Here is a 16,921-nt window from a genome sequence, read left to right as displayed (position 1 = left end):
GGTTTAAATCTTCTTAATCTAATTTGAGTTGATTTTTTTTTCATATGGTATGTTATTAAGAATCCAGTTTCATTCTTCTGCGTGTGCAATTTTCCCACCACCACCCATGTCTTAAAGAAATTATTCTTGTTCCATTGTGTGTTTTTGGCATCTTTATTATACTTGGCTTTGTAAATCTGTGCATTTATTTCTGGGCTGTTTATTCTGTTCTGTTGGTCTGTTTTTGTACCAGTACCATGCTGTTTTGATTATGATAGTTGTGTGATAGATTTCGAGATCACATAGCGTTGATGCCTCCAGTTTTGTTCTTTTTGCTTAGGTTTTGCCTGTGCAATATTTTTTGTAAGGTCTTATGTATTGCAGGAATTTTCTCCCCATTTCTGCAAAAAATGTCATTGCAATTTGAATAGTGATTGCCTTGAATTTATAGGTTACTTTGGGTAGTGTGGACATTTTTAACAATATTAATTCCTCTAATTCATGAGTATGTGCTACCTTTTTCAATTATTTGACCCTTCTTTGGTTTCAGTCATCAGTTTTCATTATACAGAGCTTTCATCTCTTTGGGTAAATTTATTCCTGAGTATTTTATGTTGCTTTTGCATCCTGCAACTTTACTGTATTTAGTTAGTTAGTTAGTTAGTTTCAGGTTCTTACAGTTCTTTGGTAGAGTTTAGGTTTTTCTCTTTGTAATGTAATTTTGTCTGTAGATGGACAATTTTTTAACTTTCTTTAGTATGATGTGAATGCCTTTTTTTTCTTTTTCTTTCCTAATTCCTTGAGGTAAGAGGTACTGTACTTTGTTAAAATATAAGTGGTGAGAATCAATATATATTTCTAGTTCTTGACCTTAGGTGGAAAGACCTCATTTTTAATTTTTCACCACTAAATATGTAATTAATCATGGACTTGTCATAAATATTTTTAATTGTGTTGATACCTTGCTTCTATACCTAGTTATTGAGAGATTTTATAATGAAAAGATAATGAATTTTCTCAAAGAGATTTTCTGCATCAGTTGAGATGGTCATATGATTTTTGTCATTTATTTTATATTTATTTTACATAGTATGTCTGTCTATTTATAGTTTTTCATAAATTGTATACCAAGGAGAAAATTTTTGTATACCAAGGAGAAATCCTACTTAATGATGTGAATTATCTTTATAATGCACTGTAGATTTCAATTTGCTGGTATTTTGTTGATGATTTTTGAATCTACATTCATCAAAGATATCGGCCCAGAATTTAGTTTTCTTGTAGTATCCTTGTTTGGCTGTGATATCAGGGTAAGATCATTTCGGATGTATTCCTTCCTCTTCCATTTTCTAGAAAGGATTTGAGAAGATTTGGTATTAGTTCTTTAATTCCTGGGTCAATTCATTTATGAACCATCAGGTCCTGGGCCTGCCCCTCTCTTCCTCCCTCTCTTTCTTTCTCTTTCTTTCTTTCTCTCTCTCTCTCTCTCTCTCTCTCTCTCTCTCTCTCTCTCTCTCACCGTGGATGAATACGGGGCACTTATCCACTGAGTCACATCTCCAGCTCTTTTTATTTTTTAAGATTTTGAGGCGGGATCTTGCTAAGTTGTTTAGTACCTCACTAAGCTAGCATTTGTGATCTTCCTGCCTCAGGCTCCTGAGTCACTGGGATTACAGGCATGCACCACTGTGACTGGCCCTGGGCCTTTCTCTGTCATAAGGTTTTCAATTACTGATCCAGTTCTCTTTACTAGTTACTGGATGATTTCTCTTCCTTCATAATTCAGTTTTTGTAGATTATATGTTTCTAAGAACTTATCCACATCTTCTCAAATATTGAATTTGTTGGTGTTTGTTCATAACTCTTGAGATTCTTTATATATCTATGGTATTAGTTATAAAATCTCCACTTTAATTTTGATTGTATTTGAGGCTTCTCTTTTTCTCAGTCTAGTTAAAAGTTTATCAGTATTCTGTCTTTTCAAGAACTAACTCTGTTGCTTTTTTCATTTCTGTACTTCCTGTTTCATTTATTTCTGCTCTGATCTTTCTTTTTAATGCAGACATTTAGTACTATACACTTGCCTTTTTGAACTGTTTTTGCTGCATCACGTAAGTTTTGGTAAATTGTGTTTCATTTTCTGTCTTGAGATTTTTTTTTTCTTTGACATCTGGAACATGTACTTTAATTCCCACATTCTTAAGAATTTTCCAGTTTTCCTGTTATTAATTTCAGTGTTATACCATTCTGGTTAGAAGAGCTGCTTTTCAATAACAAGAAATATCAATTATTTGTTAAAACTTGTTTTATAGCCTGATGTATGAACTGTACCACAGAATGTTTGCTTGTGCTTGAGAGGAATATACATTCTGGTCTCATTGTGATGAAAGAAAACACAAACAAAGCAATGATTTGGAAATTAATACATGAACAAAATGAGAAGTTTAATAAAAGAAATACAAACAATAAAAACGTATTAATTTTGAAGTTCGAGAATACATTGGTGGAACTAAAAAAAAATCAACTGACAGTTTCAGTAGTAGACAAGATCACACAGAAGAATTAGGGAACTTGAAGGCACGTCATTTGAAATGAGTCAAAGAGAAAACAAAATGAAAAATGACTTATGGGAGAACATCAGCATATACATATTTTAGCTCACTTAGCAATGAGGATGTGTTCTGAAAAATGCATTATTAGGCATTTTCCTTCCTGTGTGAACACCATAAAGTGTATTTACACAAGCCTAGACTATATAGATTACTACACATCAAAGCTACATGGTAAAGTCTATTACTCCTACACTACAAACTTGTACAGAATGTTACTGTACTAAATAGGCAATTTTAACACAATATAAAGTATTTGTGTAACTAAACAGAAAAGTCAGAGTAAAAATACTAGGCAACAACAGAAAATTTTCAGCTCTGTTATAGTATCATGAGAACACTGTCATATGCAATTGATTGAAAATTGATTGAAATGTTGCCATACAGTGCATGACCGTATAAAAATTAGAGGAATTTCAGAAAGAAAATATGGAGAGGAAAAGAGACAGAAAACTTATCTAAAGAAATAATGTCTGAAAATTTCCCAAATCTTGGCAGGGATATGAAAACAGGAAAGTAAGAAACTCAATGGTAAAGGTAAATACTAAGTCAAATTCCAAAAATCTCTAGTACAACAGCTAAAGAAGAAAACTGTGAAAAAGAGGAACACTTTTCAGAAGTACAGTATTGCTTAGCACGGGTTAAATCCCTAGAATTACCCATATACAGATAAACACATATATTCAATTTTATGAAGATCAAAGAGCCCTAAGTACGATCACTCAAAAGAGAAATACTGCAAGATAATATTGTAACCAAATTGTTAAATGTCAAATACAAGGAAAGACTTTTGGAAGTAGCAAGAAATGAGACAATCATCACAGGCAAGGAAACTCCCATAAGGGAGTGGAATGAAATATTTAAAGTATATTTAAAGTACTGGAAAACAAAACAAACAAAAACCCCTTGTAGAATACATTGCCTGGCAAAGTTACCCTTAAACAAATGGAAAAGACAATTCCAGAGAAACAGAAGCTGAGGAAGTTTATCATCACTAAACCTGGGTTATGAAAAATGCTATTACAACGTCTTCAAGTTGAAACCAAGAGTGATAATCAAAACCATGAAAACATATGAAAGTAAAAAACTCAATGGTAAAGGTAAATACAAAGTCAAATTTGGAATAGTATAACAGCTAAAGAAGAAAACTACGAAAAAGAGTTAGGAACATTAATCAGAAGTAGAGCATTTGCCTATCACATGAAAGGTACTGATTAAATCCCCAGAATTACTCATGTGCGCGCGCATGCACGCGCGCGCGCGCGCACACACACACACACACAAAAACTATTAAATAAACAAACCTACAGTAATCTCTTAAAACGTACACAATGTAAAAATATGTAAACTGTGGCATTAAAAACAAATCATGGAAAAAGTGTAGTTTCTGTATGTGATTGAAATTGTTATCAGCTTAAAATAACCGACCAGAAATACAAAATGTTTTATGTAGCCCTCATGATAACGACAAAGCAAAAACCATTAAGCTTCTTGAAACTAGTTTAAACTAAAAACTTTTGTAGATCTTATTTCTGGATTCAGTTCCTGTAGCTTTATTAGTTTTTCTTTGCTGTGTCATGTTTTACTGATTCTCTGCTGTCCTTATAGCCTTGTACTGATATTAGTGCATTTGAAAGAGGGAGCACTTTTAGTCATTTCAGACCGGTTTCGGCAGGTTAAAGCCTTTTCTTATGATGTTCCTGGGCTGATGAGATTTCCTAGTTACTGTAGTCAAATGAGACCAACCAGGTCATTTGTCTTCTGCTGGGTTCATAGTGCAGTCCTTGGTTGGTGGTTAGTTGATCTCTTACCCCAAGGGATCTAGTGAGCACAAATCTGCCCTGGTCTCTGGCTGTACTAAACTGCCTTCGGTACCTTAGTATGTTTGGCTAATTCTGGGATGACAGCCTGTAAATGGCAGTTTTATTATAAGATATGCATATAGGTACAGCTTCTCTGGGTCCCTTGGATATCTTCCAAGGTTGCTAGATGAGATTGTAGTCAGACACTATATTGTTTTCTGTCCATGGCTTGGTAAGGCTGAAACAAAGTCACAAAAATGCCTTAGGCTCTATAGCTAAGACCCACTCTTTTGCCTATTCCTTTGGTCACATGGACGTGCTTGCCACTCACTAGGTCCCTGATGGGCAGGCCTCATCTCATTGTGTTGAGAGGGTCTAGAGCTGCTTTTCAGGATCTTCTGTGGGGCTTTGATTGGATAACCTGTGGGTGGCATAGACCTGCCTCCCTCCAGTACCCTGGGCAGGAAATTTGTTCTCTAATTACACCTAAACAATGTGGGGGCCAAAATTACCACAATTGTTATTGAGAGGTTTTTTTTGTTTTCTATCACCATGGTAGGTATTTGGTTGGAACTGCCTAGAATTCCAAGATGAAACACTCTGTAGGGAATGTTTTGATCTGTACAGAGTTATTTGAGCTTCATATATTTTGATGGTTTTCAAGGCCCTAGATTCTACTTCATTAAATTTGGTCCAGTATAGATTTTGTGACTCTTCATTCAAACAGCACCCTTGAAGCTCCCCACAACATCAGTCCTGGGAAGGAACCAAGAGGGCTAAGTAGGGTGCCCTGTATGCTACTATATCAGAGGAGAACCAGACAACAAAGAACTGTATTTGAGGGACTTTTCATTATCCAGTCAAGACTCAGGAGAATAGGCTTGTCTTCTATAATACTAGTGGGAATCATTGCTCCTGGACCCATTATAGGAAAAGCAAAGCAACATGGGTCTATACCTGAGCCCTCAGAGGAACAGACCTTCTTCCGAATCAGGAGCTGGGACCACAGTTAGCACATGTGTCACCTTTATGAGTTTTTGCCTTCTCAAAGCCACCTTTCTAGGTCTTGGGCTCCCCTGGTACTTCACAGATTCCTGTTAGAATACTAAGGCTCCCACTGGGGCACTTTTATTTCATGGATGGCTATAAAATTATTATTGTTACATGGAGATTTAAGGCAGGTGGCTTCCTATTCAATTTTGTTGTCATCCCTGTCACATCACAATATTAATTTGAAGGTAATTTAGACTGTCTTGAGTTTGATGAGTTCTTGAGATTGGAAGTTGCAAAACAGCTTTAAATGGACTTTAATAGGATTGTATACCTTCTGTAGACTCTAGGGCAGTCCAGAATACATTAAAAAAAAAAAAAAGTATGACTTAATTGGGTTTAAATTCTGGCTTTTCTACTTACTGTTCAATTCTGGTCAAGTTACTTAACCTGTGTCTTCTAATCTTAAAGGGACATTATAATAGTACTTGTTTGGATTATTTTGAGGGTCAAATTAGCAAAGTATTTGTAAGAACTTCTACTACCCAAGTAAAACACTGTTTAAGGTATTATTATTACTTGACTTTTAAGGTACTCCTATAGGAAATCCATGCCAAGAAAATTAGATCTTTTAACCAAAGGTAGTCTCAAGGAGATTTTTTTTTTTTTTTTTTTTTTTTTTTTTTTTTTGGTCAGCTTTTTCACCACGGTGACCAAAAGACCTGACAAGAACAATTTTAGAGGAGGAAAAGTTTATATTTGGGGCTCATGGTTTTAGATGTCTTGGTTCATAAATGACCGGCTCCATTGCTCCATGCCCCGGAATTAGGCAGAACATCATGATAGAAGGGTGTGGTAGTGCAAAGAAGCTCAGGACATGACAATCCAGAAGCAGAGAAAGAGCTCTGCTCAACAAGAAAAAACATATTTATAGAAGAGGCATTCAACCTAGTCTGTAGATTGTGTATGATTGTTGAATGGAACAGAAAGGAAAGGTTTTTCTGTGGGAATTATTCTATTGGATGGATGGGTAAGAGAAACACTCTTTATAATGAGAAAGGAAGATGAATTGTAGATTTAAGGCAAAGGAAGAGTAGGTGTAAGAACTGTGTAAAGTAGAAAGGTGTCAAATAAGCTGGAACTTGGGCAAAGGAGAGCCATTGGGGATTTTTTTAATTTGAAAAAGTTTTGTTATTTTCATATTTTAAAACATTCATTTTGATTCCTGAAATGTAAACTCTTAAATAAATTTAAGCCAGTAATGCTTATTGTATTCATTTTTTTAGGATTGAATTTTATTGGAAATGAACAGTCGTAAATCAAAGAGTAACAACTTAATACATGCAGAGTGCCTTTCTCAGGTATGTATTTTCCATAGTCTCAAGGCTATTACAAAGACAAACTCTTTCCCTTAGAGATTAGTATAAGATCATCTGAACATCATGTGGAAGCAAAGCTTTCCAGAATGTGCAATGACAGAACTTGTTATGGTTGTTCTTAAGTCCTGTTATGTCAACTAATAATGTGTTTTATGGCTGGGGTTGCGGCTCAGTTGTAGAGCACTTGCCTTGCATGTGTGAGGCACTGGGTTCGATTCTCACCACTGTATATAAATAAAGGAATAAAGTAAAGGTCCATCAACGACTAAAAAAAATTTTTTTAAATGTGTTTTATATTAACAATCATGATACTACCTGATTTGGATAATTTAATCCTCTTACTCTTGTCTTCCTAAAAGTGATCTAAATTCAACTTAGTAAAATGTTATCTTCAAAATATGTTTTGCACCACTTTGTAAAGAAGTTATCCTGGTATCTTATTTATTTTAGTGATGATGTATATGAAACTGCTTTCTTAATTTTTATTTCTTGCTTTAGTTCATTGCTAGTATTAACCAAGTGATTTTTATATGATGATGATTTATCTTGAAATGTTGCTGAACTCGTTATAATAGTTTTTTTTTAATGTATTCTTTAGGATTTTCTCTATTCAGTATCATGTCATCTGTACATACAGGTAGTTTTACTTCTTCCTTTCCAATGTGGATACCTTCAATTTCTTTTCTTGATTAATTGTCCTGGTGAGAACCATCAGTAAAATGTTGAATAGGAATGTTAAGAACAGTCATTGATATCTTACATCTGATCTCAAGGGGAAAACATTCAGTTTTCACCATAATATATGATGTTAAGTATACATTTTTTGTACATATACTTTCTAGTTTATTAAGTGACTTTAGGGAATGTTTAATATTGAATGTTTAATATTAAGTGCATCCTGTATTTTAAGTATTAAACATATGTCTCTCTCTTAAGATGCTTATAATATGGTGGGAGAATAGGGATGGTATTTCCATCCTGGTATTTCTATTTATCTGACTTGACCTCAACTACATCAGTTTTTTTTAAAACAAAGCTAAATATGATTATAGTCCTTTATAAGACCTTAACTTTTCTTTTTGTCTTTTTTGGATGTGGTTAATACTAACACTATTAGAATTAATCACTTAGTGAGGCAGGTGTTCTACCACTGAGCTATATCCTTAGATCTACCACTTTTGTTAAGAATTTTTTTTTTTTTTTTTTTTTTTTTTTTAAGGCAGATCTTGCCAAGTTGTCCAGGCTCTCCTCAAACTTGTGATCCTCCTGCCAGAGCCTTTTGAGTAGCTAGGATTCACCATATTTTGGGATTTTGACCCTTCTAGTTATTCACGACAACTTCACTTTCTTATCCTTATATTTTACACATAGTTTTTGTCTAGTAGATTTTAGTGTTTTGTTTTTAAAGAATGAGGTTTGTGTTGTTTCTATAGATCTCCTCTCTGTAGAGAATACATGTGATTCACTGAATCTGTACATATAGCACATTTGAGTGTTTTACAACTCAGGTATCAGCTATTATGTATATAATATCTATATAATCTAACAAGATTACTAACTACCTTAATTTTCAAATCAGGCCTTTTATAAAGGTATTATTATCTCCATTTTATACATAAAGAAATTGAGATTTAGAAAGACTTAAACTTTCTAAATTCATATAAGTGGCTGTCTGGCACCAATATCATTATTCTTTGTATTTTCCTGAAATATAACTATGGATTGTTTTATCACTACTGAGTAATTGTCTTTCCTTAGCCTCTGGTACATGTAAAGAGAACTCAGATTTTTCTCTTTAGTACATAAAGGATGAATTCCATATTGTTGGTCTGAGAGAAGCCAATAATCTGAGGCTTCTTATTTAAGCCCATGGGGCCAAATCTGAGACAGCCTCCTAAGGTTTTTTTGTTGTTGTTGTTTTCGAGAGAGAGAGAGAGAGAATTTTTTTTTAATATTTATTTTTTAGTTTTCGGTGGACACAACATCTTTGTTTGTATGTGGTGCTGAGCCTCGAACCTGGGCTGCACGCATGCCAGGCAAGCGCGCTACCGCTTGAGCCACATCCCCAGCCCCCTCCTAAGGTTTTTGATGGACTTCTGTATTAGAGCAGACCCATAGAAGGAATGACTTTAATGTTCCAGTTTTAGAAGATTGTATTAGATTATTTGACATAATAGCTACCTCCAAGGATTTTTTTCTTAGCTCATTTCAATGATTCCTTACTTTTTCATTTCTTTGGGAGTGGGGTAGAGCCCAGGGCCTCATTCCTGCTAGGTAAGCACTGTACCTCTGTTACACCCCTGTTCCTAATCTAACCCTTACTTTATAGCCTAAATAAATGTGTTTTCTTTTACATACCCACACATTTGCTTATAGCTGAACTACTATCTTTTTGTCATTTGTTTCTTGAACTTGTCATTTCTTGACAATTTATTTGCATTTTTTAAAAAAGGCATGGATCGTATACTTTTAGTATTACTCTGTTCTGAATCTAGTAGTTTTTCAAAGCAACATGAACTTTTAAAATTTTTTGTTCAATTTAGAATCCTGCCTTTTATGACAGGTACAGATTGATAGTATTTGAGCTAAGCCAGTTTATATGTGTTGATCTCTAGAGTTTGTGTGTATGGTACATGACCATTATTAGATTACATTGCATTATTAGATTTGCTTCTTTTTGCCTTGGCTGACATTTTTATACAAAATGAAGTATTAATTCATTTACAAGATTAGAATAGACCCCACGTTGCTGATGTAGCTAAAGTAAGTAAGTAATTCTCCCCTTTTTTGAAGCTTTCACAACTAAATTCTCATTACTTCTTTGGGGTTTGATAAGTAAAAAGAATCATTAGTTTTATAACTCAGGAAAATGTAACAGAGCTCTTAAGGACAAGGATGTACTAAGGATTGAATTTGTTTATTAATATCTCTTCTCAACTGCTATATGTGCACTTTTTATTCATTTTTGAATGCATGTGTAATACTTTTACATTTATCCCCTTTATTTTATTCAGGTACAAAGAATATTACGTGAAAGATTTTGTCATCAGAGTCTACATACTAATCTATATGGAGTTCAAGCACAGTACAAGTAAGTGTAGCTATTCCCTTGTCAGGTATGAAGCTACTGATGTTTGCCTACCAGGTTTCTTTTCTTTTCTTTTCTTTTAACATATACTTATTTTTTAGTTGTAGTTGGATTCGATACCTTTATTTTATTTATTTTTATGTGGTGCCGAGGAGTGTACCCAGGGCCTTGCACATGCTAGGCAAGCACCCTACTGCTGAGTCACTACCCCAGCCCTACCTACCAGGTTTTGAAAATTAATCATACACAAATTTGATCTTGGTAGGATAAGGAATACTTTTATAGAAAAAGTTTTGCTTTGTTTGTAGGAACAATATCATGAAATATGGGCAGATGTAAATATTTCCACAATGATAAAGCTCTTTATCAATTTTGTTTTGTTTCCACTACCTGATATAGAGAGAATTCTGACCTTCTTGCCCATAATATTGGTACCCAGTTCTGGAGATAAAGGCTACAGTGTTAGTAGAAAAAGGGATTCTAAATGCAAGGTTCTTAAGAATTGCCTATTGTTCCTATCATCATAAAATTCAATGTTTGCCAAACTTAATAGGTTTTCTCTTTAGGTTTTCAGAGAATCAGCACTGGCCTGCTCTCTTTTTCTCCTAATTTCTTCCCAGTAGGACCATTTAAGCCTAAGTCAGGATCCCCAAAGAAAAGAGAAATTTCTGTGCATACTAATATGTAGCTTTTAAAATGTACTACCAGCAAATAATTCCAGCTTTTTATTTGAAATTTTGGCCCATTTGTATCATTTCAGACATTTAATTGAGCTACTAAAAAGAACTGCTATCCATGGAGAAAGTAACTCTGTACTTATTATTGGACCCCGAGGATCAGGAAAGACCATGGTAAGAGCAATTTTTGGTGTTTCTTTGCTTGGATAAACATGCGATGATTCTTATTTCAGGTAGCACTAAAAATGAATTTTATTTCACTATTTTACAATGTTTTTTCCCTTTTAAAAATAGAGAAGGCATACAAAAATCTTACAAAGTCGGGTGGGATATTGAGTAGAGCATACCTTTTTTTTTTTTTTTCTTTTCTTTACCTTCTATTTCTTCCCAGTGACAAATTTTCTCTTGATGTTAGTTCTATCCTGGTCATTGTGCTTAAAGTATTAGATACTTCCTGTGAAGAAATAAACTAGCATTTATTGAGCATGTATTTTGTGCCCCTATAACATATGTTCTTTCATTTATTCTTTATTTCCACCCTGCAAGGTAAGTTTTATTCCTTTTTTTATAGATTAGGGAATTTTCAGATCCTGCATTCTTTTTTTGCCCTTTGTTTTTTCTTTTTACCATTTATTGTTAAACTCTAAGCAGTTTTTTCAAATTCGTTTATGTCTTCTGTAATTTTCTTTTACTTTCCCTTTTTATCATATTGCTTAGTTACCTCAAAAAGATATTCTTGCTTTATCCCCTTCCATCTTTTCTTTCATATTCTTTATTCAATAAAGGAGACAAATTAAGCATATTAAACTTTATAATAGAAAAATTAAGCAGATTATATAGCATTCATATATAATTCTCTGCTCAGCAAATACACACATACTTAACATATTACCTTTGTGTGGTACCTTTGTTAATAAGCTAATATTGATATATTATTATTAATATTATTATTAACTAATAATAGCTTCAGATTCTCTGTTATACATTTCTATGGAATATGACAAATCAATAATGTCATGTACACATCTTTACAGGGTCATACAAAATAATTTGCCACCATAAAATCTCCTATGCTTTACCTATTCATCCTTTCCCTGGAACTCTTGGGGACTACTGTTGTTTTCCCTTTATCTATAGCTTGCCTTTTCCAAATATATTTAAAATGGCTTATTAGTTCATTTTTTTTTTTAAATTGTGGCTTATTAGTTCTTTTTTTTTTTTTTTTTTTTTGCTGAATAATGTTCCATTGTATGCATGCTTCTACCAGTTTGTTTATCCATTAACTTATTGAAGGACATCTTGGTTGCTTCCAATTTAGCAGTTAGAAATAAAGTTAACACAGACATTAGTGTTCAGATTTTCATGTGAAGGAAATTTTTCATCTCAATTGTGTAAATACTCAGGAGCACAATTGCTAGATTGTATACATGGTAAGGCTATATTTAGCTTTGTAAGAAATGCCAGACTATCAATGCGACTATACCAGATTGCTTTCTCATCAGCAACGGATAAGATTTCTTATTGTGCCACATCCTAAATAGCATTTGGTATTGTTAGAGTTCTTTCTATATTTGTGATTTTCATTTGGAGGGAAAAAAGGTATCTTTTCTTCATCAAAATGCCTTTGCTTCTTATGAAGATCAACTGACTTTGTGTACATCTGTTTCTGGGGCTTCCTTTCTATTCCCTTGATTTGTTAGATGTATTTGATTTGTTGTTTTTGCCATTGTCTTTATTACCATAGGTTTTTAAAATTCTTTTTTTTTTTTTTTTAACTACACTAGAGTGTATTCTGACATGTTATATATACATGGAATACAACTTATTCTAATTACCATGGTTTTTATAGTAAACCTTAAAGTTAAGTACTCTAAGTATTAGATTTTGCTCATCTTCAGTATTGGGTCAGCTGTTCTTACTATTTTTACTTCCATATTAAGCTTGGAATCAATTTGTCAGTATCCACAAAGTCCTGGGAATCTGTATTGAATTGCTAGGGTTTTGTGTTCAACCTATAGATCACATTGGTAAGAATTGAGACCTTAACTATATTGTCTTCCCATTCATGAACATGAAGTGTATTTTTATTTATTTAGATATTTTATCAGAATTTTTATTATATTGATTTTATATATATTTTGTTAGATTTATACCACAGTACTGTCTTTTGATACTAATGTGAATTGTGTTTTTAAATTTCTTTTTCCATAAAATTCAAAATTTCTTGTTGCTAACATATTGGCAAATAATTGGCTATTGTTTATCATCTTGTATCCTGTTGCCAGTACAAATAGTTTTAATAAATTCATTTTTTAAATAGTTACCAGTTACCCCAGTGCCTTTCTTAAATAATTTTTTTCTCACTAAATTTTTATTTCATCTGTAATAATTTCTTTGTATATTCTTCTTTTCCTGGGTCATTTTTTTTCTGATAGTACTCTAATAAAATATTAGAAGAAATATTTCGTCATTCTTTTTCCTTTTGAAAGTTTTATTTTTCTTAATTCTGTTCATTTTCAAATTGTCATAAGTACATGTAATGATAATATAAAGAGATGTCTATGATATTGCAATATAAGAGTAGTATTATGGCTCAAGTAAAAATGTATAAATAGGGGGCTGGGATCATGGCTCAGTGGCAGAGCGCTTACCTCGAATGTATAAGGCACTAGATTCAATCCTCAGCACCACATAACAATAAATACATAAAATAAGGTATTGTGTCCATCTACAACTAAAAAAATATTTAATAAAGAAAAGCATTAAATAGATGGCATAGAAACTTTTCATTATGAAAATGTGAAGCTATATAATTGTATGTTTTAAGGCAATAAAACACTGACTATAAATATATTTAGTAGTAACTTTTACTTGCATTATTAAATTTTTTTAAATCTAATTTGTTATATATGACAACAGAATTTATTACAATTTATATAACACATAGAGCACAATTTTTCATATCTCTGGTTGTACACAAAGTAGAGTCACATCCTTTGTGTCTTCATACATGTACTTAGGGTAATGATGACTATCACATGCGATGTTATTAATAATAATAATTTTTAATAATTTAATAATAATTTTTCATTGCAACCTTTATGTTTCTTTCAACTTAATTTACTAATATTTCTCATTTTCATTTCATGTTATCATTCTACGTAGTTTACAATATTTCACAGGAATTGATATATTGGGTGTACACTTCTTTTACAATAATTTAGCATTGTTCTGATAAATATTTTTCAGTAGCTTTTGATTAATTTTTGCTATTCTTATAGTAAATGTTAGACATAAAATATACCTATAACATGAAGTTCATAAGGGACTATAGAGTACTGTAACATGGAAAATGTTTATTTTTTAAATTAATTAACTTATTCTAATTTGTTATATATGACATCAGAATGCACTTCAATTCATATTACACATATAGAGCACAATTTTTTATAAAATAATAATTTTAAGTTGTGACTAGGATATAGCTTAGTTGGTTGAACATTTACGTTTAATCCCCAGTACTAAAAACATAAAATATATATTTTTTTAATATTAGGTTTGTTTCTAAACTTTTATTAGAAGTTTGGGTAGATGATTAAGAATGTACTGTCAATTCTGGCTCTAGTATCTTAAGAAAAGTCAGACATGAGGTTCTAGTTAGACTTTTTATCTAAAATATTTGAAAATTTAGTAATTAAGAACGACTTGTTTATATTCTGCTCCCCCAATCTTAGTTTTAGAAGAGACTGCTTTTTATCTCTAACTTTTCGTTTCTATTTAGTTAATAAATCATGCTTTGAAAGAACTCATGGATATAGAAGTGGTGAATGAAAATGTATTACAAGTTCACCTAAATGGTAAGTAGGCCATCAGTTTTCATGGGAATGATTTGAACCACATAATAGCCTCTAACAAACCATACATAATATATTTAGGAATCAAACATTGATCATCATGGAGTGTTTTTGTCTTTCTTTTTCTAATCAATGATATCCTCAAGGAAATCTGTTTATTGACACTACCAAATGTCTTTTTTTGCTATTTTTTTAATGATATAATGCGAACTAATAGACTTTGTTTCCTGTCTAGTAAATTTTTAAAAACATTGGAAAATTTATTTGGATAATAATCTTCTGTTAAATGCATATTTTGATTTAGTTCTTTTAAATGGGATGTATTTCAGGACTGCTGCAGATCAATGATAAAATTGCTCTGAAGGAAATCACAAGGCAGTTAAGTCTGGAAAATGTAGTTGGAGATAAAGTTTTTGTAAGTATTGTTTCAGATATTTTATTAAATAATCTTCAAAGCATAGTGTCCAGTAAAGGTATTATATTTCTGGAAGGTTAGGAGAGGGTTTCAGAGGTTTGAGTTAAAATATGGAAAACTCTGGTCATAAAAATATAAAATGTATTAGGATACATTTAGTTATCAAGCCTATATATTTGAATTTTTATAGTAGATTGTGCTAGTTCTAAAATAGCTAAGAAATCTATGTTTATGGAGCTATTCTCTAAGTTTATTACTTTGCCAAGAAGATAAATGCTTTCTGTCCTTAGAGATAAATTAATATTTATCTATTAAATAGCAGTTTATTTGTAGTCTTCTGAGACTTGTGGTAAGGGCATAGTGAAAACCGCTGAATTTTAAGCTACAGTAACTATTTTTGACACTTGCTTTACTATCTTTTAAACTTCTAATGATCTTGGGATAATGAATGTTTCTGAATTTCAGATACTTCATTTGTTAGCTGGGCTTTATTGTACATACAATAAAGATGAAAGGAAACAAACTTAATTTAGATAAATGTTACTTTTCTTGTTGCTAACATGCTATACAAATGTCAGTTATCTCTTACTATTAAATTAACAGAAATTTATCCATAAACCAATTTTCATACAGCATGCAGTCTCAGGACAGTGAACATCACTAATTTAAAGTCACTGATTTAAAATGTTTTCACATTTATAAACTTTTTACCTGTCAACTATTTTATGAGACCTAAAAAAATAAGATTAATTTGCAACCTAATTTTCATGAGGAAATTACTTATCCTTATATTGCTTATGCAGTTGAAATGGGATACTTACATTCCGAGTTCATTTTCTGATGACTAGTGATCATGCAGTGCTGTCACTGTACTCTCATAGCTATGTACTCCCTGCTTCAGTGACATACCATAGTTGTGTAGGCATTTAGGAATTTCTTTTCTTTAATTATCATCTATAAAAAGCTGAGCCAACCATATGCTTTCCTTTCATATTTTGCAGATCTTTGAAGTGCAAGTTCATAATGCTCCTTCTATAAATATAATGTTCTAACTCCTCTTTAGAATGTATGCCTAAGTTAGTGACCTACTACTTGATCAATAATTGTGCAAGTTATTGAGTTTTACTTTGACATTTCTATGCATGTATATATATTGTGTATTGATTGTATCCATCTTCCTGTCTACCCTCTGTTGCTCTCCTCTCTCCCCCCACAATCCCTTTCCCATTTCCTAGTAGTCACTCTTTTTTTTTTCTTTTTTTATAGCTTATATGTATGAGAGAAATATGTACTGTCTTTCTGTCCCTGGCATATTTCACTTAATATAATGTCCTGCAATTCATTCATTTTGCTGCATATGGCAGGAGTTCATTCATCTTTATGGTGTTTTCCTCCATTTTGTATATATGCAACATTTTCTTCATCCATGTGTTGACTGGCACCTAGGCTACTATGAATAGTGTTGCAGTAAATATGGGTTATGCAAGTATCTCTTTTGTATACTGCTTCATTCTTTCAGATATCCTTAGAATATATGCTGTGATTCCACAGTGGCTATGATAATTTCCATTCCCATTAATAGTGTATAAGTGTTTTTCCCCCACAGTGTTTCAAGTACTTTTTGTTTTTTAATAATCGCCATTCTGATTAAGGTGACATGAGATCTGAATATAATTTTGACTTACATTTACATAATGTAATGAATATTTTGAGCATTTTTATATATTCACTAGCCATTTATATTTCTTATTTTGAGAACTGTCTTCAAATCATTTGTTCATTTACTGTTTTTAAAGTTGTTTATTTTTGGATTTTAATCTTCTATCAGATAAATAGCCAGCAGAGATTTTTGCCAATTCTATAGATTGTCTTTTTTACTGTTAATTGTTTCCTTTGCTATGTAAAAATGTTTTAATTTGATGTATTTCTCATTATGCTTTTGTTTCTTGTTGGAGTCCTATTTGGGAAATCATTGCCTATGCCAATATTTTGAAGTATTTCCCATAGGTTTTCTTTGCAGCTTCAAATTTTCAGGTCTTTGATTCATTTTGAGTTGATTCTTTGTTTTTTTTTTGGGGGGGGGATTTTTTGTGCAGGATATGGCTCAGTTTTCTGTCTTCTGAAGATC

The 16,921-nt window shown here is 32.3% G+C and overlaps 1 protein-coding gene across 2 annotated transcripts in view; it reads left to right on the top strand.

The window, feature by feature from the left end:
- The window catches only part of ORC4 (origin recognition complex subunit 4), a 70,618-nt gene that overhangs the window by 33,484 nt on the left and 20,213 nt on the right, over positions 1–16,921 (top strand). The window contains exons 2-7 of one of the 2 annotated variants that reach the window (XM_081261077.1): positions 6,667–6,741; positions 7,358–7,396; positions 9,774–9,850; positions 10,608–10,698; positions 14,306–14,381; positions 14,708–14,793. In XM_081261077.1, the coding sequence (XP_081117203.1) occupies positions 6,685–6,741; positions 7,358–7,396; positions 9,774–9,850; positions 10,608–10,698; positions 14,306–14,381; positions 14,708–14,793 (426 nt within the window). In that variant the 5' untranslated portion in view covers positions 6,667–6,684. The remainder of the gene's footprint in view (positions 1–6,666; positions 6,742–7,357; positions 7,397–9,773; positions 9,851–10,607; positions 10,699–14,305; positions 14,382–14,707; positions 14,794–16,921) is intronic. The other variant, XM_081261078.1, reaches the window with a different exon arrangement.

This window comes from Spermophilus citellus (genome assembly GCF_964194105.1).
Source record: "Spermophilus citellus genome assembly, chromosome: 11".
Classification (NCBI taxonomy): Eukaryota; Metazoa; Chordata; class Mammalia; order Rodentia; family Sciuridae; genus Spermophilus; species Spermophilus citellus.
The sequence above is the reverse complement of the archived record's forward strand: the minus strand, read 5'-3'. Positions and strand labels throughout refer to the sequence as shown.